The sequence below is a fragment of the Anguilla anguilla genome, chromosome 9 (assembly GCF_013347855.1).
Source record: "Anguilla anguilla isolate fAngAng1 chromosome 9, fAngAng1.pri, whole genome shotgun sequence".
NCBI lineage: Eukaryota > Metazoa > Chordata > Actinopteri > Anguilliformes > Anguillidae > Anguilla > Anguilla anguilla.
In genome coordinates this window covers 25,953,349-25,980,121 of record NC_049209.1, presented here as the reverse complement: position 1 = coordinate 25,980,121, position 26,773 = coordinate 25,953,349, and the positions used below count along the sequence as shown (strand labels likewise).

At 47.3% G+C, this 26,773-nt stretch overlaps 2 protein-coding genes across 2 annotated transcripts in view; one reads left to right on the top strand and one right to left on the bottom strand.

Moving 5' to 3' along the window:
• The window catches only part of LOC118236469 (nucleoredoxin), a 51,076-nt gene extending 29,852 nt beyond the window's left edge, over positions 1 to 21,224 (top strand). Inside the window, exons 2-8 of the mRNA XM_035434897.1 lie at positions 10,705 to 10,822; positions 11,807 to 11,940; positions 14,094 to 14,194; positions 14,490 to 14,596; positions 15,378 to 15,557; positions 16,374 to 16,498; positions 20,581 to 21,224. Of these exons, the coding sequence (XP_035290788.1) occupies positions 10,705 to 10,822; positions 11,807 to 11,940; positions 14,094 to 14,194; positions 14,490 to 14,596; positions 15,378 to 15,557; positions 16,374 to 16,498; positions 20,581 to 20,763 (948 nt within the window). The 3' untranslated portion in view covers positions 20,764 to 21,224. The remainder of the gene's footprint in view (positions 1 to 10,704; positions 10,823 to 11,806; positions 11,941 to 14,093; positions 14,195 to 14,489; positions 14,597 to 15,377; positions 15,558 to 16,373; positions 16,499 to 20,580) is intronic.
• Positions 21,225 to 23,124: 1,900 nt separating this feature from the next.
• mrm3b (mitochondrial rRNA methyltransferase 3b) lies at positions 23,125 to 26,047 on the bottom strand. Its single transcript, XM_035434257.1, has 4 exons — positions 25,564 to 26,047; positions 24,915 to 25,159; positions 24,453 to 24,620; positions 23,125 to 23,986 (listed from the first exon to the last, which is right to left on the bottom strand). The coding sequence occupies exons 1-4, from the start codon at positions 25,989 to 25,991 to the stop codon at positions 23,400 to 23,402; spliced, it is 1,428 nt and encodes a 475-aa protein (XP_035290148.1). The 5' UTR covers positions 25,992 to 26,047; the 3' UTR covers positions 23,125 to 23,399.
• Positions 26,048 to 26,773: the final 726 nt, after the last annotated feature.

Here is a 26,773-nt window from a genome sequence, read left to right as displayed (position 1 = left end):
CAGAAAAATGACACAACGGGTACACAATGTAGAGCAGGTAAAATCTTCCAGACTTGTGTGTGCAAAGAGGTGTGTGTTTTCCTGGTCCGGCTGTGTGCAACCATCCATCGCGTGGCAGTGTGTGTGCGTTCCCCTCTCTAGGAGGTGGGGAAGGCCTTGAAGAGGAGGCCAGGCTGGTGCTTATTTAAAGGTTAAGTGTTTAAAGATTTCTCTTCCCGTGTCAGTTTTTATTTTGCTGAGCTGGGTCTGGGGGGTCGGCGGGAGCAGGGGTTGCTGGGAGTCGAGCGTGCAAGCCATACGCTTCAAGGCCGCGTTCCGGCTGGCTACGAGCTGACCTCTGACCCCCCCCTTCGCTATAGATGTGCCGCGCAGGTCACGGGCACAGACACTGCTGTCCATCACTCAGCCCAGAGGTGATGGGAGCCCGATGGGCCCCGCCCTCAGCTGTCTACACCCCTCCGTTTCCCCCTCACCGGAAAGGCTGGCCACGCCCACGCAGCCCAGCCACGCCTCAGAGTCCAGGCCCGCCGCCTGACACTCATAAGTCACACAGACACAGGACTAACACTAGCCCTGTGTTCCCTCTCTCTATCCCCCCCCCCCATTTGCTTCCAATACTGATTTTGTCACTGTGATGGTAAATGGAGGGTAGAGTTGAAGTGGGGAAAGAGACAGGAATGTGGAAACAACGTGTGTAAGGTTGTACTTCACACGACTGACATTCTGTCAGAGGAAATCTGAGCTGGCGGCGTGTATTTTTGAGGGTAAATTTGCGGATGTGTGGCAGAGAGAGAGAGAGAGAGAGAGGTGCGAGGCAGAACACTTTTTCCCGACTCGTTCGGATTTAGGCGTCTGTGGGGAGCAGATTTGAAGATCAGCGATAAAGCCGCGAGCGTAGCTGCTAGCGTGCTTCCTAACGTGTGGGAGGGGACCGGAGGAAGCGCGCCACTGGAAGGGGACAGTGTCGCAGCGCGGCGTTGGCGTCGCACTCCTTAATTATGCAGTGGCAGCGATTTCCCGCCCTCCCCAGAGAGAACACCTAAACGGATCTGGAGGAGATTGTGGTCTGACATCATCGGTCCGTTTGGAGGGCTGCTGTGCAGTGTCTAGAATGCGTTAGCCTAGCACGCGCTGAAGAAAAACAGAGCTCTGGACGACATACAAGCTTCATTTCTGCTCGCATGTGGAGTTGTGCGTTCACAGGACACGGTGTTAATGATGAGTTGCGCCTTATATAGCGCCTTTCATGAATCCCAAGACACATTACAGTGAGGGTGGGGGAGGGGCAGAGTAGCTTCAACCCATGCTGATGCTTAGCACCCACTGGAAAGATGCAAGCCACCCTTTTTTCTACTAGAAACCTCACCACTTCAGCTAAGCATGTGGCAGCCTTACTAAGCGACTGAGAGACAGTTAGGCAGGAAGATCAAGAGGGCTGTTCAGGAGGGCACGTGTAGCACAGACTTAAGGTTTTTTGAGAGATGATGAGAGATGAAAAACGAACACACCGTATTCTCCATGTTTGTTTAAATCCGTTGCCAGGCTGCCAGACAGCGCATCAGCAGACTGGCTTCTCCCATCCACTGTGAAAGTGCCTTGTCTCTGTGTAGCCTGTATATGTAGGCCTACTTATGTGTATGCAGAGTGTATTTAGGCTTAGGCCTATTGCGTGTTGTGTTTCAGTGGGCGTACTTCATAGCTGTTGAAAGTGAAGAGATGTAGGTCTGTTTATAGGGAGAAGGGCAGGCAGCACTGTGCTCGCTGTCAGGTCTGCGCCGCACGCTGGTTTCAGGGCGACGGGCTGAATTCCAGAAGACAATGGCTGCTTTCTCATTCTCTCGCCGCCGGCGACTGCGCGGAGAATGTGCTGACGGGGCGTCCCGCGCGGCGCGGGGCTGTTTCGGCGTACCGCTGTTACCGTTGCGAGGATTAACGTCCCGCGCTCTGCCAGGACAGAATAACTTGGGACCACACCAGACCAAAAGCTCGTAAGAGGGGGTCTGAAAAACCAGGACCAGACCAAACGCTTGTAAGAGGGGGTCCAAAAATACAGGACCAGACCAGACCAAATGCTCGTAAGAGGGGGTCTAATTAGGCACAGAGTGTGGAGACCAGGCCATGTGGATCGCTCCCAATCCACCCAGTAATCTCCAAGACACAGGATGTATCCAACAACATGCTTAGATCAGGGGTGGGCAAGGAGGGTTGTATCAATTTTTGGGTTTCATGTCAGCCCGTTGCCCTTAATTATTCAGTTACCCCAAACATTTACATTTGATCTGACGTTTCTGTGAAATTTGTTGATAATTTCATGGATGACTGCTTAAATCTGTTCTGTCTTGTGGCCCTAACTGAAATGTTTACTGTGGTCTGATCTATGAGTGACTTGGCGTCGGTGTGTGCACCCGCGTAGCGAATTCAACCACGGTAACTATTGGAAACAAAAACAACTGCCTGCCCTGGCCTGGCCTGGACCACTACTTAACCGCACTGAGATGTGATTTATTTTTCCGAGCGGTACATGTGTGCTAGTGGGATGTTCCTGAGTGGATACAGGCTAGGTCTTATGGATCTTTGTTATTTAGCGTGTGCTCTTGCTGTTTTTCACTTTCAGTTTATATTAGCTGCCAAATTGCAGACATGTAATTTGTAATTATTATTATGTATTACGTAAACATGCAATGTGTATTAAACGTGAAATGTGTGTTATTAAACATGCAATGTGTGTTATTTATTGTTATGTATTCACCTTGTTGTTCATCCTTGTACATTTTTATGTGTTTTGATGTGTAATGTAACTGGGTCTTTGAGCCAAATACAAATTACCATTTTTTAACCAACGTGCACAATAAAACTGTATGGAAATGAATGTGAACGGATTCATTTTAAAGGGCCGTGTCGGTCTGTGCATGCACGCCTGCATGTTTGTGTTTGCGTGCCCGCGTTTGTGCCAGAGGAAGGGAGATATTCTTTGCGGCCCCGCGCCAGGCTCCGCTCTGTGAACGTGTTAGATTACCTTGTCTCATGAAAACCTGAGAGATATGAATTATTTTTGGCCAGCGCTGCAGTCTGTGTTTTTTTTTTCTTTTTTCTTCACGCAGACGTGAATAGGACTATTGTGCGCGAAGTGATGCCAATCTCGAGCGGTGAGCAGCGGCAGCCCGGGTTGGTGGAGAGCCAGAGCCAGGCAGGGACGGCCCGTAGGGTGGTGTCTCGGCTTGACGAGCGCCTGCGAGAATGCTGGGAAGAGGCATGTGAAGAGGTTGCATTCAAAGCCAATGCTCCGTGACTCTCAGTTCACTCCTGCTTGTAGTTAAACAGCGCATGCAGTGAGTCTCACCTGTAACAACTGCTTGGGTGTAAATATTTACTTCGCTAGCGCCGCGGCCTAATGGAGAAGCGTGCTTTATGAACCACCAAGATTTGTTTTGTTTTTTGTTTTTTGGCCTGGAGGCCTCAGAGTGAGATTTGTCAGTTGCCTAATGGTGAAAACCCTTAATATTGTGCGTGTGTGTGCAAGCATTCATTTATGCAAGTTAGGTCTGTGCGTGCGTGCCTGTGTGTGCGTGCGTGCGTGCGTGCGCGCGTGCGTGCGTGTGTGTGTGCGCGCGCGTGTGTGCGTGCGTGCGCGTGTGTGTGCGTGCGCGCGTGCGTGCGTGTGTGTGTGCGCGCGCGCGTGTGCGTGCGTGCGCGCGCGTGTGTCCGTGCGTGCATGCATGCGTGCCTGTGTGTGCGTGCGTGCGTGTGTGTGTGTGCGTGCGTGCATGCGTGCCTGTGTGTGTGCGTGCGTGCGTGCGTGTGTGTGTGTGCGTGCCTGTGTGTGCGCGCGTGTGCGCGTGCGTGTGTGCGTGCGTGCGTGCGTGCGGGTGTGCTGGGCCTGTTGTAAGTGCAGGAAGCACAGCGGCCCTGGACGGGCTTTGGGAATGCAGGCAGAATGCTTAAAAACCCCCGGAGGAGGCTGAACCCCCTGTTGTTCTGACCTCTGACCTGGCTGTGCTGTGCAGGGAAGTTTGATAGTGAGTCCAGTGTATCCAGGGCTCCAATCTCCCACTGAGGTTCAGCGTTTTCTTCCTTTATACAGTTTAAAAATTCATGCTTCACCCGATCCCTTTGGAGTGTGAGATTTACAGCCCGGCAGATTATTTGCGCATCGCCCTGAGGGGGGTGGGGGTTGGGCAGAGGGGTGTACATGGTTTCCCTCCTCTCTCACCCCAGTGACCTCCCCTAAATCCTCTGACACGCTGACACCCAATACCCCACACATCTGACCGTTTATCAGTCAACTGTATCAACTGGGAGGCCACAGTGTGCCGTGACATGCCCTGCCTGTGTTAGTGACCAGAAGCGACAGGCCATTCGATGTCCGCCACGAGCGCCACCAGCTCTTGAACTTTGTTGACCGTGAACATTTTCTGCGGTTGAATAGGGTGTTACAATAACATTGTCGCGGAAGAGGTGTGGTCAAGATCTGTATTCCGGATGCTGGAGGTTTTTGGTCTTCATTCTGTCCGTATATGTAAGAGGTAAACAAAGCGCGACCATTTCTGAGACCTGGTTCAAGGTTAGGGAATGTCCGAAGACGACAAAGCAAGGCTTCCGTCCAACAGATGTGACTTACATTTCACCGAAATGGCTTTCCCATGAATTCCTGCAAGAAAGCCGTTCAGACTTAGAATACTGCTAAATAGATTAGCAGTCTTGAACTGTGTCATGTCTCTATGGTTTGAATAAGTATAGCTAAGCTAAATACATAGTATGATATTTGATCTATGTTTTTTTAAAATGAAATCTACATTGCAGAGCTTGGTTTGCTAGGTTTCATTTCTTTTCCTAAGGTCAGGAAAAGTTTGGAAAAAACGCTAGTTCTTCACTTGTTTCCCAGAATTCTTTGCAGTTCCTCGCCTCTCCTCCTCTCTCTCTGCTTAGCCTAGCAGACCTACAGGAGTTAGAGCCATCTAGTGGTGTGCACTGTAGAAAAGACCAATAAAGAAAACCACTGTAAAGTTACTGACTTACAAGATTGTTGAAAGTTTCATGTGATGTGCATAAAACTGTCCTATCAAAAAATGACAACCCAAATGCACATATGCATACACGTGACTGCCCTGGTGTTCACAGCAGACAGTTTGCACTGGATTCTAAGCTGTGGATCTGATTTGGTCTGATATAACTGCGCAGTTTTTGCATGCAGTCAGGAGCTATTCCGGTCAGTTTGTTACTTTTCTTGTGGAACTTGGTGGAGCTGTCTTCCCTCATAGCTTCCTGATGGGATCAGTGCGTCACGGAGAAGCTTGACTGGACCATTAAGGAGGATTTCTTGCCAAGTTACTCCACAGTGCCGAATGTGGATCATATTATGGGTCCTGTGAAGCATGCACCAGTGCATAAGAATGCAGATTGTAGTATTATCGTTATTATTATTATCATCATTATCATCATGCGTTAGTTATTTGCGTTGCACTTGTAAAAATAATGTCTAATTCAGTTTTGCTTTAATATTGAATGGTTTCTGTGGTGCAACTGCTTAATAACAATGCAGCTGTTTCATAAATAACGCTCATCTAGCTGTGAATTTCTCTCATTCTGTGAATATGACAGTGAAGCTGATGCATTTGAAGCTGAAATTAGAAACAAATTTGCATTAGCCCACCTGCTGGCTGGCACAAATGTAGCATCACAGCCAGGCATAGGCTATATCTGGATAACCCAAAATTTGCTCCGCAGTAGGATGCTGGTTTTCTTTCTACAGTAAATATCCTATATATGATATGCCCATGGGGTCTCACTGTAATCTCAGCAGCCATTGGCTGAATGCTTCAAATTGAGCCACTCCTGTAGAAGTGGGGCACAGTGAGGGTGGGAACAGTGGGAGCTGAATGGTGATTGGAAATGACTAGTGAATAAATTCTGTCCATATGTTTGCTGTAAATGCAGGAACGTGTTATTTCCAAGGTCTGTTTAGAGTAGACCTCAAATCTATTGTTGCGCATGACCTGCCAGTCAGACAATATGGAGACAAGACTTGTAACCTTATATCCTTCTCTGTTTGTTTTGTGTGTGTGAGAGAGAGCGAGAGAGAGTATGCTTGTGTGTGCATGTATTGTTTCTACATTCAATGGAATGAGTGTGTGCTGGATCTGTTGTCATTACATATGTTCCTGTGACTGCTGGGTATTGTTTGAATGTATGTTCACTGTGCGTGCGTGTGTGCACGCTTAGGTGTGTGTGTGTGTGTGTGTGTGTGTGTGTGTGTGTGTGTGTGTGTGTGTGTGTGTGTATGTATGTGTGTTTATGTGTGTGTGTGTGTGTGGATGTGTGTGTGCATGTGCGTATGTATTTGTGGGGTCTGTTTTCATTACGCAAACCACAACCGTACATGATCTAATTAGTTTGAGAAAAACTGTAAACGGTGGCTAATGCATGCTGTAGAGGGTAAATGCTGTGAGAGTGCACCGTCTGTTTTGCTCCCTCTTCTACAGACCATCAGCAAGGTCTCTGTGGGGGGAAATGAGTGCATTTCATCCACACCGAATATTACAGTGTGTGTCCCAGCAGCGTTGAGCCATTAATAAAGTCTCATGTGAAAAAAGGCCATTGACTCCCCTGTGTATACTGCACTACACACATGCGCAGTATCCTGGCAGTCCGTCTGGCTTTCTGTCTGTGCATGGCCTTCACAGAATTAGCGGTACATTTTTCCACTTGCTCAAAGAGGATAAAATGGCTGTTCCAACTGATCGGCTCCAAGTGTTTGATCGCAGAATAAAACCACAAGTGAAATGTAATTATTACATTTTTTCTGTAAATTCAATCAATTTTGTTTTGGAAAAAAACTTCTGGAGGTGTGTTAGCCAAAGGTATTCAGAGGGTGAATAATACTGAGTAGTGGTATTTCATGGTTTTCCTATGACTGTGATCTTATCACTAAATTGTCCTAATGCATGTTACATGTGGATGTGGGTGAATTTGCTCATGTGGGTAAGCTTGTGTGTGTGTGTGTGTGTGTGTGTGTGTTTGCGCGTGTGTTTCTGGTGTCTGGTTCTTCCATCCAGATGGATTAGAGAAAGCCTCATCCGCTCTGCTGTGGAAAAGCTTTTTCCAGGGAGCCAAGCAGGAAGTGTGCTCTCGCAGTTTTTTTTCCCAGGGAGCTATGCAGGGAATCGGATTCGGACAAAAGCAACCACCGCTGCTTTTCAGCGTTTAAACCTCAAAGTAGGTTGTTTTAAGAAGCTTAAGCGCGCTCGTAAGGACACGCGCTGCTGCGCGCTCGATTGTGCTCGGAGCCGGCGCTGCCGCTGGTTTCCAGCCAGGCCCATTAACGCGGGCCGGGGGCAGCGCAGGCCAGGGCCCCCTTCCAGTCATAAACCTGCTCGTTAATGACGAGCGACAGCTACGCAGCTGCTCCAGTCGCGCGCTCTGCCCCTGCCAGCCTAATGCTTTCTGAATGACTCGCCCGTCCGCGCTCTGAGTGATTTACCGTCCCTGCAGCGCTCCTGAACGGCGGCCAATGGCTCCTTCCCTCGGCCCGCTCTTACCTCGCTGGCCGCTCTGGCAGGCCCGGGTGGGCAGGGGGAGGGGGGGGGGTCCTACATGGGGCGAGGCGAGACGCTGGCGCGTGCTCAGAGAGACGGGGCGAGGCTCAGCGGAGAGGAAGACGCCTCCATTGCGATGCCCGCCCACCTGTGTGCTTTATGGAGGCACGTCCGTGTTGTGGCCCGCTCCCCAGACGTTCGAGGACCTTTGAGTGGGACTGTGTCATCGTGCTTCTCGTTTAGTGATGCAGATTGCTCTGAATAAAACAGTGCCTTCCTCAGAGAGTCCTTGTGAATAAGCGGATCTGCAGTGCTCAGCATTGCAGCCTGGCTGAGATGCGGACATCTGAGCTGTTGGGAGAGAAGCTCCTAGTCTTTTGTTTGCTTTGTGGAGGTATGAAATGGGACCTGCCGGCTGATATCTCTTAAATCCCCCTCTCCTAGCCTGCCCTTCACATTGGAGAGACCTCCCTGGCCTGCCCCTATGTATTCCTCTCAGCCAATCCCATCAGTACCAGCACTGTGGTCATTTATGTGTGTTCCCATAGGACTCGTGGACCCTATGGTCATTTATGTGTCATCCCATAGGACCACTGGACCTGGTGTGCACTGGCGCGGTCAGAATTTGATTCCAGACTAGGGCGCATCACTGCACTGAGAATCAGTGATTTAATTAGAGTGGAGGGGCTCATTTTCGCTGTAGAACTGCTGAGAGTCTCGTAAGCCTGGTCTGAAGAAAATAACCCTGCTGCCTGTACAAATTGCTCCAGAGACATCGGTATGCGTACGTGTTTAAGGAACGTCGCGTGGGCTCGTGCCAACAAAAAGAAGCACATCGATTTGAACACATGTTTTTGCTCCGGTGTATTATTTCTGTCGAGTGATTTTCGGATACGCACACCAATGAAAGGGAGATTATGGGACACCCTATGAGTTCTTAACAAGCGCCATTTAGCTGGGGCAGTCAGCCCCTATGAACATCAACAGGGTCTGTCAGGAAATAACTTGACTGTGTAATAGGGCAGGAGTGCAAAGGAAACAACAGGCCCAGTTTTTTTCCCCCAAGGGTTTGCTAATCGTAAACCAAGCTATGAATGAATCCTCATCTGGTGTCCTTTGGGGAATTGAAGATGTGAACTGCATATAGGGTACCAAGGACATGTATACACTGGGGGTCGAAATTACCATTCAAGTTTTGGTAGATAAACAGAACAGGCAGCAGTACTCTGGTTTAGTATTCACGTCTTAGGGTTTACTGCAAAAAGTAAGAATGTGCAAGAAAAAAACATTTCCAGACCAGGTTGAGGAATCCTGTATTCTAGATCATAATACAAAAACATAAAAGGACATATTTCTGAAATTCTGATATTATTTGCAAGACAACATCTTGGAATAAGTGAGTCTCTCTCAGACCTCAAACTAGCAGGGAATTTCTTTAATCAGTTAATCAAACCGGACATTACATTGACCGATCGCAACCACAAACCGGACCTGTACAAATAATTTTGAAACATTAAACATTAAACAGTCGAAAACACAACATCTGGCAACCCTAGTTAGCCCTTGTCCGATCATCTGTGTGCTATCAAATGCATGTTTATGTTTCTGGTACTAAATATGACTTTCTCACAGATCCAAACTGACGTTTCTAGAAACATTTTTTTTAGCACATTTTTCTTTTCTTTCTTTTTTTTTTTGACTGCTCAACATTTGTACCATCATTGTACTAGGGGTTTCAAAGCTTGTCTTTAGCATCTGCTGGAGCCTCTCTCGCTGAATTATTCACAGATTAGCTCTCATCAGAGTGAGGGTGAGAGAAAAGCAGCCACAGCAATACAGAGCGGGGGCAGCCGGTCAAATGTCTTTGTGTTGAGTGGATTTTCCAGTCGCCCTTGCTTTATGAAGAGTTTTAAGAGGACCGCGGGGGGTGTGGGGGGGGAACTGTCCTTTCACATTGCACGCTGCCAAAAGATGGCCTCGTTAAAGTTGAATCGTAGCAACAGATGCGCAGCTAGCTCTCAGAGCGAATACGCTTTGGCCCTCTGCTCTGCTGTTCTGTTGAGCCTGGCTCATTTTTTAAAGCCGCCTTTAACCCCTCGATTTGTACGGTTTCTAAATTTCATCAAATTCTCTGTAACCGTCTCGACAAATCCCCAGGAAGGACTGGGAAACGCAACAGGAAAAATGCTGGGTGACAATTGGCAAGATTGATATGATGGGAAAGCTTGTCTAGTGTAGGTAATTGTTGGCAACCTGCTCCGCTGTTCAGTTGTGAGTCATATCTTCAGCTCTTAACCGAAACATAAATTAAACATAATGAACTTCAGCTGAAACATAATGAAGGAAAACAGTTGGAAGATTTTAATGCACTGATGATGTTCTGGATTGAGTAAAACCCTGTCTTTGTTTTCTCAAGTGTTGGCACGTTTTCCTTTTTTTCTCTTTTTTTTGTATAGCTAAGTGCAAAATGAAACTATGTATTTTTGATGAGCTTGTTTAAAGAGAGATGTGCTTTTCACAGCACAATTTCCCCCCACCTCCCCATTTTAAAGTTCCAGTTTTTCTTTTGTATGTGTAAAGAATAATTTAAAGACACAGTTGCGGTTTGTAATTTTATGACTCTAGTTCACCCTTAATATTGTGGTGTGTTCGTCTTTAAGAAGCACGGCATGTGACTTATCTCGGAGGGCTGATGTTCTCCGGGTGAACGTGCTGTAAGGGCGGGGGCCTGGCCCCGGCCTCGTTAGTGGTGGACAGAAATGCGATGATGGCACAGCTTCATTAGTGAGCGACAGGCCTGTGTCTGCTGAAGCTCCTCTCTGTGAACCGGAGAGGCTTTAATGAGGCCATTACCTCCTGCAGCTCTGTGCTTCATAAAAACCCTGCCTCGCTCTGGACCTGCTCCCGAGCGCCTCTCATTCACAGGAATTTAACCCCCTCCGCCCCTCTCTGTCCCGCCTTCTCCCTCTTCCTCTCATTCTCTTTCCCTCTCTCTCTTTCTCCTGCCTTCTCTACCCCCCACTCCCTCCCTCTCTTCCCCCGCCCACCTCTCTCTCTTTATCTCCGTCTCTCCCTCCCTTTCTCCCTCCCCCTACCTCTCTCACCCTCCCTCTCCCTCTCCCTCTCTCCCTCCCTCCTACCTCTCTCTCTCTCTCCCTCTCTCTCCCTACAGATGAAGCTGTGGAATAAGTATAAAGTGACCAGTATCCCGTCCCTGGTGTTTGTGGATGCTGCCACAGGAAAGGTTGTCTGCAGAAACGGTCTGCTGGTGGTCCGGGATGACCCCAAAGGTGGGTGTTGACCTGTATTTTTTGTCACCGTTTTGGGGGGAAAAATGGGTGTCAACCCTTAAGGGGAAGGGGGGGGGGCCTCACACAGGGGGATAGGGATGGGAGGGACCACTCCTCTCCACGAGCCTCTTGTCAGAGCGGGGATGAAAAGCAGGAAAAGCTTTTCACTCAATGCCGAATGCGGGGTATATTCTGTAACCAACATCTTAATATTTTGACTCAAGCTGGTGAAGCCGTACTAAGACTCTTGTGCAGCAAGGAACCGTAGCGTTCTTCATCTCCCCGGGAACAGCAGGAGAACAGGGAAGAGGCCTAGCGGGATGTCACCCGCAGTGCAGATTGGATTTCACATGAGCGCAGTGACACACTCGGACCGATTAATGAATACCATGCCTGCACTGTACTGCAGTGTTGTTTCCGTTAAAGATGTTACGCGTAGATCTGCAAGAAACCTAGCTTAAGGGAAATTAATCCACATGCACACAGACACACAGACACACACGTATCTTCTCTCTCTCACTCACACACGTATCTGCTCCTGTCTCTCTCTCTCTCTCTCTCTCAGGCACACCATGTATCTATTCCTCTCTCTCTCTTATGCGCAAGCACACACACACGCACACACATTTTGGAATGTTAATGTGTGTAATGGTAGGATAACCTGATACATGGGAGCAAGCACAAATCCTGCCCTCTTTCTTGTCTCTAGTTTTAATGTAAAGGTCAGAATTTTGTGATGGACTTGGCTAGGGTGTCTGACTTTGAGGGCAGGAATTCACACTGAAGAGATTTTCAAAGCTGTCATTACTACTTTTTGTGAATGATGGGCCTGGTTAGTAGATGAAATACAAAAAAAATGTTGATTCTGGGGTTTTTGTTTTTTAGATGTGTTTAAAATTGTGATGAACTAATGTATTTTCATATCATCTTCCATAGTCATCTAACCCCTTCCCCTCCAATCTCCTCACCCCTCCCTCTCCATAGGCCTAGAGTTTCCATGGGGACCCAAACCGTTTGTGGAGGTGGTGGCGGGGCCCCTGCTCCGGAACGGCGGGCAGACGATAGAGAGCAGCTCCCTGGAGGGCTCGTACGTGGGGGTGTACTTCTCAGCCCACTGGGTGAGTGTGTCCCCCGGGCCTTCGGACCCGGAGCAGCAGGGAGAGACGGGGGGGGCTGTGGGAAATTCCGCTAAAACATTCCACACTGCTGTTCCCCAGCAGATGGGAGGAGGCGCTGACTTCCTACGACAAGACGCTCTCAGCGGCTCACTGAACAGGTGGCTTTGCAAACTGCCGCTCTGGTCAGAATGTATGCCCTCAGGAAACCCAGAAATGCAGAAATCCAAGTTTGCTACCTGTTTAGCTGACTTGCCTGCAGCAAGAGCATGCTAACGCTAATGCTTCTGCATCAGCTGTGACTACTTGGACGGTGACTTATTGGTTTGAGCAGGCCCACAGTCAATGCAAATGAGTTCCAACTGTGTGGAGATATCCTGCTTTCAAGTGGAGCTCTACCACCAGGTTGAGCAGTTTTGCCAATGCTGCAGCTTTGGCAATGATGGATGTGTTCTCTAATGTCTGTCAATCGGATGCCAGAAAAATCTCTGTCCAGCCAGATGGACTAACTAAATTGACTTTGATCTGCATTGTTGTGAATGTCTTTGAGGAGTCTGGTTTTGAACTGGTCGAAGATCACAAACGTATGTCTCTCTTTCCTGGTCAGCTGTCCTAGCTGATGACAAGTTTGTTGTTTCAAGTATCTTGAGGCGCAGTTGAGGCTCTTTAGCGCTCTCAGTTATGGAAGGTCTGTTGTGCCTTTCAACATAGGACAACACCCGAGAGATTATGCCCTTACACTGTTTGCAGATCTTGTTCAGAATATGGAGGTATGGCAGCCTGACCAGGGGGTATAATCACCAAAATCTTAAACCATGTTCCTCAAGCCAGCGACACGATGCACTTTCAAAGCTCAGAACTATAGATGATGAGCTGGGTGCTTTCTCTGAGCCTGTGTCAGGCTTGCTCACAAATACCGAACCACCGAAAAAAACAGTATGTTGTCTAGATGGGCCAAAACAATGCAATTTATAAGTTACTTTTACTATTTCTCAAAATAAGTGAGGTCTTGTACTCATTTGACTAGGCAGTAGTGTGAGGAGTGGTGGGGAGGGAAAGCGGAGGGGTAGGGGGGGCAGGGGGGCTGAAGAAAGAACGCTCTGTTGTGGAACAACGATGATGAAGAAGATAAAGGTGATAACGATCTTACAGCTTGTGTTCAGCATTGGAAGTTCCCTTCGCTGAGCACATCTGAGGAAAATTGTTGTGATGATGGTGGTGATGAAGAGGATGATAACGATGGTGCGGACGATAGTGGTGGCGTGGATGACCACGATGATGGTGATGATGGTGATGAAGATTATGGTGGTGATATTGATGGAGGAGGAAGGCAGTCGGTAGAGAACAGTAACCCTGTAGTCCTGCAGCAGCAGTAGTATAGTGTATGTAACAGCAGAACAGAGCTGGGACTGTAGCGGGGACATGGCTGGCCAGTAGAGCGTGTAATGGGCACAGGAAGAAATAAAACACTTGAGTCAGTAACGGCAGCGAGTGAACGGCAGGAAACGCTTCACCTCAGTGCAGTTATTCGGGCTGCGCCCCGAAGGCGAGGCCCCAATCTCCAATCTCACGTCCCTGGCCCTGCAGGCCGTACACTCTGCTACGGGACATTAAGCTCTGATGCCCCTCCCCTGCCGCTACCTGCAGCAGGAAGCCCCCGGGCCCTGTCACTCCCGCGCAGTGATCCCTCTCTCCTCTCACACATCAGCCACACGCTCGCACTCGCAGAGCGAGCGCCGTCTCGTCGCCCTCGCCGTTTCCCCACAGCTTTACGCGCTGAAAAGCATGAACTGGAAAGGCCATTGTGTCTGTTTCTGTGCATAGTGTTAATGCCACACTCCACAGCTCTGTCTGACTACCCCACCACCCCCCACCCCGATCAGAAAAGAAGCGTCAGTCATAGGATACCCCGCATCTGGCCTTGGTGTCCAGTTACTGTCAGTACTTTTGTCTTTTTCAGGACTCTGAATGACCTGAAGCAGTTGGATGAACTGAATAGTGGGGGGTTAGAGTTAGGGTTGGGGGGGGGTTGTTCCCAGAAGTGTTCTGAAAGAACTGCCCCATAAGAGCTATATGTGTTTGTGTGTGTGTGTGTATGTACCTGGAATCATTGGTTGTCTCAGCACGTTTACATGTGTGGACCTGTGTGTTGGCAGTGCCCTCCCTGCCGCAGCCTGACGCGGGTGCTGGTGGAGTCCTACAGGACGGTGAAGGAGTCGGGCCAGAAGTTTGAGATTGTGTTCATCAGCGCAGACAGGTGAGACCATTAAACACATCTCTGTCAGCATGCAGTCTGGTTAGATGGGCCTGTATACAACGGCCAGGGAAACTGGACCCAGGAGGGGGAGTCTCTTCCTGTTGGGAACTGGGGTGTCTCCCTGTCAGAGAGATTGGGTACAAAGGGAGGGGGGGCGGGGGGCTTTTCCTCATAGGGGAACTGGGTACAAAGGGAAGGGGATGTCTCCCTGTAGGGGACTGTGTATGGAGGGAGTGGGGGGGATTTCACATGCAGCTAAAAGACACGGCTTGCATTTCCTGTGTCCTTCACGCAGGTCAGAAGAGTCCTTTAAGCAGTACTTCAGCGAGATGCCCTGGGTGGCGGTTCCATACGCTGACGAGGCCCGCCGGTCACGCCTCAACAGGCTGTACGGAATACAAGGTACGCCCTGGCACCGGAGGCGGGAGCGCGGCCAGGGAACAAAATGGACTCTTCAGTCTCGGTTCTGTCCGACTGTGATTTCCAGTGAAAATGAGCTAAGTGTTCCTGCTGCTGAAGCGGAAGCTTTAAAATCTTGCGCTTTTAGTGGTTTGCTAAATATTGGGTTTTTATCTGATTGTGAGTTCCGGTAAAAAAGGAGCTAAGCGTCTTCGCTTGTGCGTCTGGGTCGTCAGGTTTGATCATTTTCAGCGAGTTCTGGTGGAGGCAGCGGGAGATGCAGTCAGTGAGCTGTGGCTCGCACCCTCCCTCCCTCTCCTGCCTGGAATGTCCGGAATGCGTCCGGGCTGAGTCTGCCCCCCCCCCCCCTCCCGCTCGCGCTCTCACCCCCCCACCTCGCAGGCCTGCTGTTCACGCCGCCTCCCCTCTCACACACAATGGACATTCTGTGTCTGTTTTTGATAAGCCCTTTAATACTGGAGCAAGATTCTTATCTGGTTAAAAAAAACAGTTGAAGGAAAAACGGGAGGGGGATGAAGGACAGGGGGGAGGAGAGGGGGGTTTGATGGGGGGAAGAAAGAAAAACACTAGAACAGTAAACACAGCAGGAGCTTGTGTCCTGAAAGAGCTCAGAAGCCCTGCTGCAGTAAAGGCCTGGTCAGGACCTTAACATGCACCACCCTGCCCCCCCCCCCAGTACTACCCTCTCTAATTAGGCCTGTAAGAACGGCCCTCAGTCGCGCTTATAGCTCTCTCTCTCTCTCTCTCTCTCTCTCACACGCAGGCATCCCCACCCTCATTCTGCTGGACACGGAGGGTCACATGATCACGCGGCAGGGCCGGGTGGAGGTGCTGAATGACCCGGAGTGCCGGCTCTTCCCCTGGCACCCCCGGCCCGTCCTGGAGCTGAGCGAGTCCAACGCCGTGCAGCTCAACGAGGGGCCCTGCCTTGTGCTGTTCGTGGGTGAGGACCCGGGGGGCAGGGCTGGGGGGTAGGGGTGTGGCCTGTGGTTTTTAAGAGAAATTGAGCAAGTGAGGAGTAATTACAATTTTCTATGTAGGCGTTTAGCTGGCTCTTTTATCCAAAGCGGCTAACAGGTATCTAGGAAACATTCCCTAGGCCTAGATTTAAGTAACACTATAGTAAAATCAGTGCTGTCGTAGAGATTCAGGCCACAAAGGCAGAAAAGGCTTTGTCCAACTCATTGCACTGATCAAGAGGTAGAGGCCTTCTTTAATGCTCTGCTACTAATAGTGGTGAAGTATTATATTCATATACATACAAGTGTTATATGGGGTATTATGGCTACAAATCTGATCTTAATGCTTATAAATCCAGGGTCAAATTCAGTCAGATCACTAGATTACCGTTTCTAGATTAAGCTGAGCCTAGATAGTGAAGTTCTTAAAATAGACTCATTATGCAAACGTTGCTGCAGCGTCTTTAGAATATTACATATCTGCACTGTGGGAACTGCTAGGCCCAAGTCTCCATTTGTTTAATCTCTGATCATTGGATATATGCTGTGAAAAACTGACATCATCGATCACATTCTTTCATCCCTTTCTCAGCCGGTTTGGTTTACATTGATTGGTTTGCATTGGTGTGCTGTGCATGTGGTGAAAAACTAGACTGTGGTGCGAAAGGCAGGCTGCGTTCGCTTGAAAAGTTGACACAGCCTGCGTTAGGAACCGTGGGAATACCATAGCCCTGCCACTGACCCATCTCTCTCCTACATCCTTCCCCCTTTCCTCCTCCTCTTCCTCCTCCCTCTCTCAGACGCAGAGGAGGAGGGCGAGCTGGAGGCAGCCAAGGGGCTCATCCAGCCCATAGCGGAGAAGATCATGGCCAAACACAAGGCCAAGGAGGAGGAGACACCTCTGCTGTTCTTTGTGGCTGGAGAGGTCAGTGGAGTGGGGTGGGGGGGGGGGGGGGGCGGAGCAGAGGGGGCACGTGGAGGAGACCCAGTGCTGTTCTGTTACCTTAAGATCCGCCCCCAATAAGGCTCTACACAGGCCCCAAGTCCTGGGCCATGTTCGAAACAGCCTCCTACTACTGTGTCCTCAAAATATCTGCTGTCTGCTAAAGATACTGCCTACTGTTTAGTGCATATTTTTTGTCCTCAATGGGCAGTATGCGAAAAAATATGCATACTATTTTCCAACAGTACTGTGGAAGTGTTGCAGGACATCCTGCCTTTGTAGAAAAAAGGCCCCGTCTTTTCTTCTCTGATTTATGGGACCCAAAGATGGATCCGCCTCTTCCTCTCTGTGGGACCTCCTAAAAAGTATGGTTTACTTCCTGAAAAGTGTGCTCCCGAATCAGGAAATAAGTATATGGTCCTACTCAACAACTTTCTCATCAAGTGTATTCAACTTATATACTGAATAGAAGGCAAGTACGCTGTTTGGGACACTGCCTTGCACTCAGATGCAAATGCAGAAGAGGTCCCTAATAGCACCCGCTGCTGCCTCTAATGGAAAAATGAGAAAGTGCCGCAGACACAAGAGATCTTGCGTGCGCATCTGTGTCTGCGTGTCAGTGTGTGAGCTGACTTTACCATCTGGCCTGGCTTCATGTAATCATATATTGCTGAGGATTAACTTAAGCTGAGTGGGGCACCGTGTAACTGAGTACCAGAAAAGGGGAATTTCACCCGAAAATCAATTTTTTTTCTTAATAGTAAATTGATATGTCCACTGGTAATATGGTAAAAAATATCATAATTAAAACATACCAGTTGTCTAGATGGCAGCCTCACTTCCCAGATAAATCTGCTGAAGTGGCCTGTTCTGCTTCACCACACCCACTCTCGGTGTCGTAGCTACGCACAGCTGGTTTCAGAAGCAGGATGCAGCCAGTGTCTAGACGGCTTCGACTGTTTTTATTTAACCTTACGGCAGCGAAGGGATCAATAAAATAAAATAACATGGAATTAGGGTGTAGTTTCCCCTTAAAGCCTGGCAGGTGAAGCACGAGTTGACCTGTCCGGAAGTGAGCTTATGGGGCCCAGTTGCCAGGTGGTGACTTCCTTTCTCTCTCTCTCTCACACACACATGCACACACACACACAAAGAGCAGTTTTACTGGGGGAACCACCCCTCCTGTTCCAGGCAGGCCGGTGTTTTGGTACTCACCGACTCTTGTTTTTTTTGCTCGACCCTTTTCCGATCCTGTCAAGTTAGCAACGAGCGGTAGCCGTGATTTCCTTCGTGAGCCGGTCCCTCCCGTGGGCGGCAGGGAACGGAAGCCCCCTGACTGATCCCTCACGTCACCGCACACCCGCGCTGCCCCGGGCAGCTCCTGGCCCGCACATCTGTTCCATACCGACCCCACCTCCCTACGCTCCGAGCGGCCCAGAGGCCTGGGGCTGGGCTCATAGACTGACAGAGGAGCTTGTGGCTGACATAGGGACAGTTGTCTTGTGGGCGGACAGATGGACAGATGTATAGACAGAGGAAGATAGGGACAGGTGTGTGTGTGTGTGTGTGTGTTTCTTTGTGTGTGTGTGTGTGTGTGTGTGTGTGTGTGTGTAGACACACAGACAGACAGACAGACACAGGTGATCATAAGGCATAGGAACAGCAGTGTGGTCAGACAGACAGACAGACTCAGAGAGACGGATAAGGCATATTAACAGCTATGTGCAGACAGACAGACAGACACACGGATGCATACAAGCCACTGCAGCTGCATGGTCTCTTTCATTTGGTGGTTGTCATGGAGACCAAATCTGTCCAGCAACTTGCCCAATGCTCGAACTTTCCGAGATCCAGGTCATGTCTGAAAGACTAGATGGGCCTCTGCAGAAGGGCAGCACATGGAACGCCACAGGGCCTTCACACCACCCACTCAGCACTGCCCTACCCTGCAGGGCTGCCCAATCAGAGCCTCTGGTCTTTGCAGGCCTGTATGATGCCCGTTGTGTGAGGAGTCCTACTGTGACACAGTCGGGAAGGTGAACTCGGCATTGTAAATCTGCTTAATCTGGTAAACATACAAGCTCTGATGAATGGCTTTAATTCTCGCCCCCGCGTAATTCGACTCTGAAAAGGCGACCTCCTCTTGAAGGAGGGTTTAATGCTTGGCTGTGAAGGAAAGATTGGGTTTCTTTCGTGCGCTGTTGGATGCTGCGAAGGCTGCTGCTAGATCAGAGTTTCCTTATTTCCGTCCACTGGCAGCGTTCTCTGTTTTGAAGGGCCTCCCAATTTCTCCATCAAATTGAAAGGGTGGCTGCACGTAGCCAGAGGAATTGAACCTTTCCCGGTGGGTTTAAAAATAATTTGGCAGTATGGGAAAGAGCGCTTTCTTTTTCTTTCTGGTAATCATTCTGTCATCTGCCAGATTCACGGTTGAAAAGGCTTTGCGTTTGTGTTCTCCCCTTTTGAGTTTCACGCAGCGTGGGATGTTTTTGTGCTGCTACCCGAGCAGTTAACAGCCCTCATTTCTGTTCTTTCTCAATTCACAATGAGGTGTGCGCAGACAAAGGAATCAGAAACGTGGAAGTAATTATTCCAAGAAATGGCTCATTGCATAGTAGACATTTACAGAAGCACTAAAATCTTACTTTTTGTGCTTACTCATTCAAAACTAATGGCTGAGCTTCTAACATTGAAGAGAATTCTGTAAATTTGGACTTAAATTTGATAACTACACTGTTACAACCGCTGAATGCTTTCCTTTTAGGTTTTTACATATTACCGCTTAATGTGTTAATGTGTGTATGAGTAAAGCACAGCAAAAATCACTGTGGCACCGGAAATACTTCCACACTGAAGCTTTCAAGGACAGGAGTTTTGGCCTTGTGTTCCAAACACTAAAACACTCATGCCTCACCATCTGCAAACAGTTTCACAACAAGTTGAGGTCATACTTTTTGGTGGTACGCTTGTCCTTTTAAGGTTATAAAGATGCCAAAACGAACCGTGAACAAGTTAGGTATGTGCAGTTTTGCCTATTAGGCTGCATAGCTACCAGTTTCTTTTCCCTGAACACCAAGACCAGAATCAACCAGAAAAGAGCCACCGAGATTTTCAGTCCTGCCTGTGCCACCTGCTGGTCATTGATGGAACTGTGCTCCAGTGGATTCTCTGTGTGCATACTCTCCAAGATGATCTGTCCAAACCCCTGCCACGCCCAGGGTTTAGTAGATCTGCAGATGTCAAACTGTATAATCTTTTCATGTTGTAATGATAATACTTTATTATTTTCCTGGTTGGGTTTCTCTGGCTCTGATATGAATTCATTTGAAAGGTGTGATGGTGTAAATCCATATGTTTTCCTTGCCAATGCGTTCAGCCTGGTTAATTTAGTCTTCCAAAGTCCTTTTTAAAGCCTGTCCAAGAAATACATTCTCTTAGTTTCTAAATCTTTTCATCCTTATGTTTATATATCCTAAAGGTGCAATGGTGTGTTTGTCAAGGTTACTGCTGACTGGAATAGCAGAGTGTAATCTGAGTGGTTTGAAGGTAAAAGGTTGCATTGAGCCTGGGGGCCAGGATTTGTGAAAGGGACAGGGTGAAGCATACAGAGAGCCCTGCTTTCACCCCCCACTACGGAACTAAAGCTACTGTGAGAGCACACACACCTACACTAATCTCACACACACTCCTGGATTACCCTGCCCCCACCCAACTCCGTCTGTTTTCATCAGTCACAAGGTGCATTCAAGAGCAACAAAACTTTAATGTAAAGGATGCTGAACTGAGAGCCTGTTTGGGGAACATTGCAGGTACGGAAGCAGAAAGGTTAAGAGAGTAAAACAAATGGCACTTCATATACTGTGGCCAATTACTCATTGACATACCCCACCACCAGCTTTGCAGAGCCGATGTTCCCATCCCAACGACACACCCACAGAACATCTCCTGAGGAATGTAGCAAAGCATACCAAACCGTTAAGAGTGAACATCCTGCTCAAGACCGATCAGAACTAAATGGAATATTCTGGCTACTGAACGAGTTTCTGATCTCTCTCTTTACACAGGACGACATGAGTGACTCGCTGCGCGATTACACCAACCTGCCAGAGGCGGCGCCTCTCCTCACCATCCTGGACATGTCCGCCCGTGCCAAGTACGTCCGCGACGTGGAGGAGATCACGCCCGCCGTGGTGGAGCAGTTCGTGAGCGACTTCCTGGCAGAGGCGCTCAAACCCGAGCCCATCTAGTGCAGAAGCGGAGGGAAGGAGAGTTTTCAGTTGGACTGCAACCCATTCCTCCCCCACCCGCCATCCCCGCTCCAGAATCCTCTTCCTGTCACCTTCCCCAACCCCCTCCATCTCCCTCACCCCCAGACTGTTAGAACAGAGCATCACTTTTTTTTTTACAGACATGTCAACCTTTATTTTTAAACCTGTGTGTCCTTCAGTCCTGAGGTCCTTCTCTTCTGTGATGTATTGCGCCACCTGCAGGACTTTTTCTTCTCGTTTTCGGGTGAATTACAGGACTTAAGCCAAGAACCATGCGCCGTCCCCAGGGGACATCACGAACTTAAGTTCTTTCTCTCTTGTTGCCTGTTTATCAGTATTTTTCATTTGTTTTTCTTTTTCAAGAATCTGCTTTCTTGCCAACCAGTTATGGAAAAAGTTAATTAAAGCAATAAACAGTTAAACTAACAAACTGAACTTGATATGGGTATCCTGGTCTCAGCTTTTATGTTTGATATCTCTGGCTGTTCTGTATGATTAAAAAAATGCTGCTGAGGGTTTTCCTAGTAAAAAGAACATATTTCTGCTTGTGTTTGTGATCTTGACACAATTGGCAGCATCGCTTGCCTGGTTAATAGCTTTACGGTACTAGAATACACCATTGCCAGTACCATAGCAGGATCAACATGATTGTGTGCTCAGCAAGATGCATCTGGACATTTGCAATACTTCATTTATTCTAAGTTATTTGAGATCATTTTAAGTTACACAAAACATGGGCACGGATATCCTGTTTTGTTTGAATCTATCTTCCCTAATATTTCAGACTACTTATCTTGGTTTAAATGTGCCAATTTACTTGCGTTATTCTGTCTGGCAAAACCATCATTCTGAATAAATAAAGCCTTACTGACAGTTTTCAATCGACCTTCCAAGTAAGATCAGAATGTCCTGGCAGAATAATCTTGATATGTACTGAAATATTTTTGTCAAGTAAAACTTGAAAGCAGCGTGTGGCTGCAAACAAATGTAATATCAGATTACTGAATCCAAATCCCGATCAGAATTAAATTGATCCTAATTTAACTTTTTGACAACTGGTATTTGAAGATGTAATCCGGATTGAGTGACATATCTGATTTTCTGAGTATGGATTAATAGAAAATAAATTTGTGTGGATTATTAGGTATTATTGGGGAAACCCCTCATTCATTATATATCCATCCGTGATCATTATTTGGCAGTTTTTATAGTCTTGGCAGCCTTTGTCTCTCCATGTAAGCGCCTCTAGCTGCTAATCGCTTCAAAGCTGTGGTGTCAAGCCTGGGCAGAGACAGTGAACGAAAGGAGGTGTTACCAGAGATTTAGAACTGCCCGGTTTCATATGCAGAACACCATGACAGAAAGCTGCATGGACTAATTAGGGATTTTATATGAATAACCCCTGCATGCATCACTCCATATTAGACAGAATCTTGGAATAAAGATGGTGTTGCTGTGTCCGATCTGGAAATCCTACATTAAGGATTGCATATTCCATTTTGTAATGTTAAATTCACACAATATAAAGATATACTGATTTTAAAGCTAAATAAAAACACTTCCTTTTGATGTGAAGTACACTGTCATTTCTAAATGAAAGCTTAATTTGAGTTAACTTGTGATTGGCAGGGCATTTAACCGACGCAGTTTATTGGTGCTGGGCAGTATAAAAAATAATTGCTTTCAGGATTTTTAAAACTGAACAAAACAGGCTTAATATAATTGTATTTGTTTTCTTTGATTCTTTATTTCAGGGGTAACAAAGTGTAAGTGCATATTTCATGATGTCACTAAAATGTCCAAATTTATGTTTCTCTGAGTTTTCTCCCTCATACGTCCACAGCAGGGGACACTGTTTCAGCAGAGCGCAATCCTCAACTGAAAATGCAGAAATTCTCCTTCTTAAAAAAAGAACTCCAAGCTTAATTGAAGCATATCCACAAACGTGTGGTTAGTAACTGAGCGCACTGACACAAACACAGATCCTTTTCTGTTTCTCCTCAGTGAGGATTTTTTTTTCTTAGTTTTGAATTAATATTTTTTCTTGGGGTAATAAAAATCTAAGCGAAGCAGTTATTTCAATATACCATGGGGAGGCTGGACTGTACACTGGGAGCCACAGCCATCCTGTTATTGTGAGATGTACCATGCCTGAAACTTGGCAATGCAGACATTTTCCAGCAGTAGAGTTAACAAGGGAGGAAAGAGATTACTTTTCCAAACCCACTGGCTGGATTCAGGAGGAATTATGAAGTGAGTGTGATGGCTAGTACACAAGGGGACTTGCAGTGCCTAAAGCGGGAAGCAAATTTGGAAAAAAGCACACAAATATAAAACTGGAATATTTATAGCATGTAATTTGGCCTGCAGTTTACGTAGTCCCTTTAGCTAACACATGAAGACGTATTGTTAGCACATGATTCAGTTCAGGGAACAGAAATCCTTGAAGTGAGTATGGAGGCCTTATTTCTCTGAAAAAATAGATTATGAGAGAAATGGTGAGATTAACAATATAAACAGACACAAACCAATACAAGCCCTGAAGCTGAGTCAAAGAATTTATACACAATCATGATGCTGAATACAGAAAACGCAAAAACACAAATGAGTCACGGTCATGGCATTTTGATTCTTGATTTCTCTCCAGCCTGCCCTGCAAGTATTGTAAGCTGTCGCTTGCCCTCATACAGAATAATGCCAGCCGCAATAGCACAGTTTAGACTGTCCACCCCTGTAACCATGGGAACACAGAGCCTTCTGCCATCAGTTCTCTCAGCTAACTGAAGGGCTTCCAGGCTGAGTCCGTGAGTCTCTCCACCAATCACGAGCGCGGTGTGACTCTGGACCCAGTTTGCGTGGTAAAGCTGGCTCTCTACGGCTGGGAGAGAGAGCTTGGGGCGTTCCTCCTCCTCCTCCTCGTCAGAATCCGACTCGTACTCGGCACCGTATTCCTCGTACCGCATGTTCTTGCGGTTGGGCCTGCTGCTCACCCAACCGTAGTCCCCAGCTTTTTTTGGTGGCCCGGATGACTCCTTGTCTTCATCCGTCTCCGTTCCACTGCAATTGTCAGCCAGGTGGACAGTCACCGTGGTCGGGAGGTACTTGGGGATAACTTCCCAGTCCAGGTTGGGAATGATGGGAACACGAAAGTGGGCGCCCATCGCTGCTCGTAGTACTTTCGGCTCCCAGACATCCACGCAGCCTGTGCGGGGGTAACAGCACATAAGAACAGCATTGCAGCCAGGAAATAAAGCAGGATATTTTGCATTAACCTCCTATGTATTGGTTATCTGAGATTTAAGAAAAATTGAGAGGGGAACCATTTCTTTCAAGTTCAAAGAGTCAAATTGTTTTACAACATACTCAAGCAATAAAAAATGTTGCATTGACAGCATTCAAGTATAAAATGACAGTTGTAGTAAATGTGAAATCTAGACTACTGTGTGAGTTTGTGTGAATGGAGTACATTCATGAAGGACTAAAGCAAAATATAGCATTTGGCCCCTTCTACCAGTTCTGTGGGGGGCAAGAACTGCTCCTTGGTTTGTTGCATATGCTCCAATGGATTTTTTTTGTAAAGGTTGTACATGACACGTTGCTATGTTTACAGTAACAATGGTTCACTAAGGTAAATCTAACCTTCCTCACCCCAGGGGCTGGTGACATACCCTTGGTTAGCAGCACGCTTTGACAGCCTGCAGCAGCCGCACAACGCAGAATGGTGCCAACGTTTCCAGGGTCACGCACATTGTCACAGATCAGGTAAAGCGGCACCGACTGGTTGCGCTGTTCTGGCGGGAAGACTAGCCTAGACGCATCTGGACGCGCAAATATAGCTGTATAAAAACAGAGATGCAGGTCGTAAATTACTGAAAGGAAACGCTATCTCAGGTCCAATATCGCTGCACTAATTCACTGTCACAATTATTAATACATTCAACATTTATTTACCAGTAATGAAAAGCAGCAGTCGCACATGGTGTAATTCATTAAACATTCTGATTTATAAATTAATATATTAAGACCAATTAATACATAAACTCGTAGATTTTACTCCATTGTTGCAACTCCAACATCCGAACGGTGTAGCCTTCCTTCCAGGCGACAAAAAAACTTCATCCTTAACGCACCCATAACTCCTTGCGGTGTCACAAGGTCGGACCACATCTTGATGTCCTCAAATTTCACTTTAACCAGGCTGGCGCGCCGCAGCTGTTCCAGAGGCAGCTCACGCAGCCGCTCCACTGTGCTGAAGAACAGAATCTGCGGAATGCCCCCTGCCGCCAGGGCGTCACAGATCAGACGCTTCCCCTCTAGGAGCACCTTTCCCTGTTGTTCCCGAAACTTCCTGGAGCGTGCAACGCTCACAGCTCTCCTGTAAAGACAACAACACACAGTAAGAACCTAAATGCCACTCTGGCTAAATTAACGGAGTCCTTTCATCCTAAAGTGGAAAAACGAAATGTCAAAAGTAGTGATCATTTGAAGAGATTAACCTGCCTGGCGCAAATGATTACTGAAAACCATTTGAGTTACAAACGGAATTATTATGTTTTAAAGTGTCAAATCATGATGTTTCCAAAAACTGAGGTGTACAGGTAAGTAACGCTTACAAATTAAACGTTTAAAGTGTACTGATGTGATGGCAAGCCAAATACAATCTAAATGTAGACCGTGATCAAATTACCTAACTGTATGTGACTGCCTAACAAACACATTTTCTTTTGCCATTCGTGAAATCCAAATAGCCATGATAATGTGGCTAAGTAGCCTCCTTACGCCAATCTCTTGTCGCCAGGGAAGGCCTTTTCATATCGCAATCCGGCCAGCTCATCATCAACAGAGATTTTGTCTGTCGTCGCTTTCACGCTTCGTTTAGGATCCCTCCAGACATCCGAGTTTACAAACTCATTGATCTCTGTTTTCTGTTTGTTTTTCCCACCCGACTTCATTGCAACATAGGTCTGGTGGGGCTCTGACCGCTGGTCAACGACTCTGACATTGTTTTGTTTTGTTTCTGTCCGCTTTTCGACTTCATCCTCTGGGTACAACACCTTCACTGGACGGCGTCTTAATGCGCGTACGTATCTCTTCAAGTCGATACACGGGTTCTGTTTACTTGTAATGAATGTAGCGCTAACTTCTGATGCCAAGAGACGACAGCCCATGCTTCGTATGAACGCCGCCATTTTATTTCGAATAGGCATTCGATTGATTGTGTCTAGTGTGTATACTGCGCCTAGCAGGCATTGCTGTCCGACCACTGAACTGTTCATTGTGCCCACTGAGTTTATGCAGTTCTTATCGTCCCCGACCCACAGACAGTTCTATGGCCGATAGGCCGACCTTATCTTTTAACCTCCTTGTACCCGACAGGCAGAAACATATTCTATGTCTACCAATTTAGTGCAATCACTGTTCTGCGAGTGCAACTTCCTAATGACATTGAGGGAATGAGGAATATATTATCAAACAGGAACCAAAATCAGGCCAACAAGTAATTCTGTGTTGCAGACCTACAAAACGAAAGAAATATGTAATCATAACCAAATTATGCCTATTCGCCTAAAAATTCACAGTTCCATTGACTATACTATGCAATGCATTTAAACCATATGCCTACTATTATAGCCTTATACTTTAAAAATCTTTTTTTCTTTACATACTTTCCTTTCTCATTTTCCTGAAGAGAACTTAAAGAGAGCCCTGCACTCAATTTTCTTCAAAGACAGAATGCATTTGTACTCAAGGCTGGTATAAGCATGTTGCTCTTCAGGTTGTTATTTTTCATCAGAGAGAAAGCTGCAATTACATTTTGGAATCAATTCAATGAATATATTGTCAACCTCATATGTTCTACAACACAATGCAAGCAATGTTTTTAACCAGTCTGTCAAAAGGTTGGTATGATGTTTTGCTATCAAGTTGCAGGTATATACATACAATGGATTAGGAACTGGAGAATGTGTCTGCACAAACACCATACTTT

What these genes read in the sequence shown, in the direction of transcription:
- mrm3b (XM_035434257.1), bottom strand. Translation starts at nt 25,991, where the DNA reads ATGCCTATTCGAAATAAAATGGCGGCGTTCATACGAAGCATGGGCTGT. An exon ending in GACACCGCAAGGAGTTATGG is followed by an intron (nt 24,621 to 24,914) that starts GTGCGTTAAGGA and finishes GTTTTTATACAG; the next exon opens with CTATATTTGCGCGTCCAGAT. An exon ending in AAGCGTGCTGCTAACCAAGG is followed by an intron (nt 23,987 to 24,452) that starts GTATGTCACCAG and finishes ACCCCCGCACAG; the next exon opens with GCTGCGTGGATGTCTGGGAG.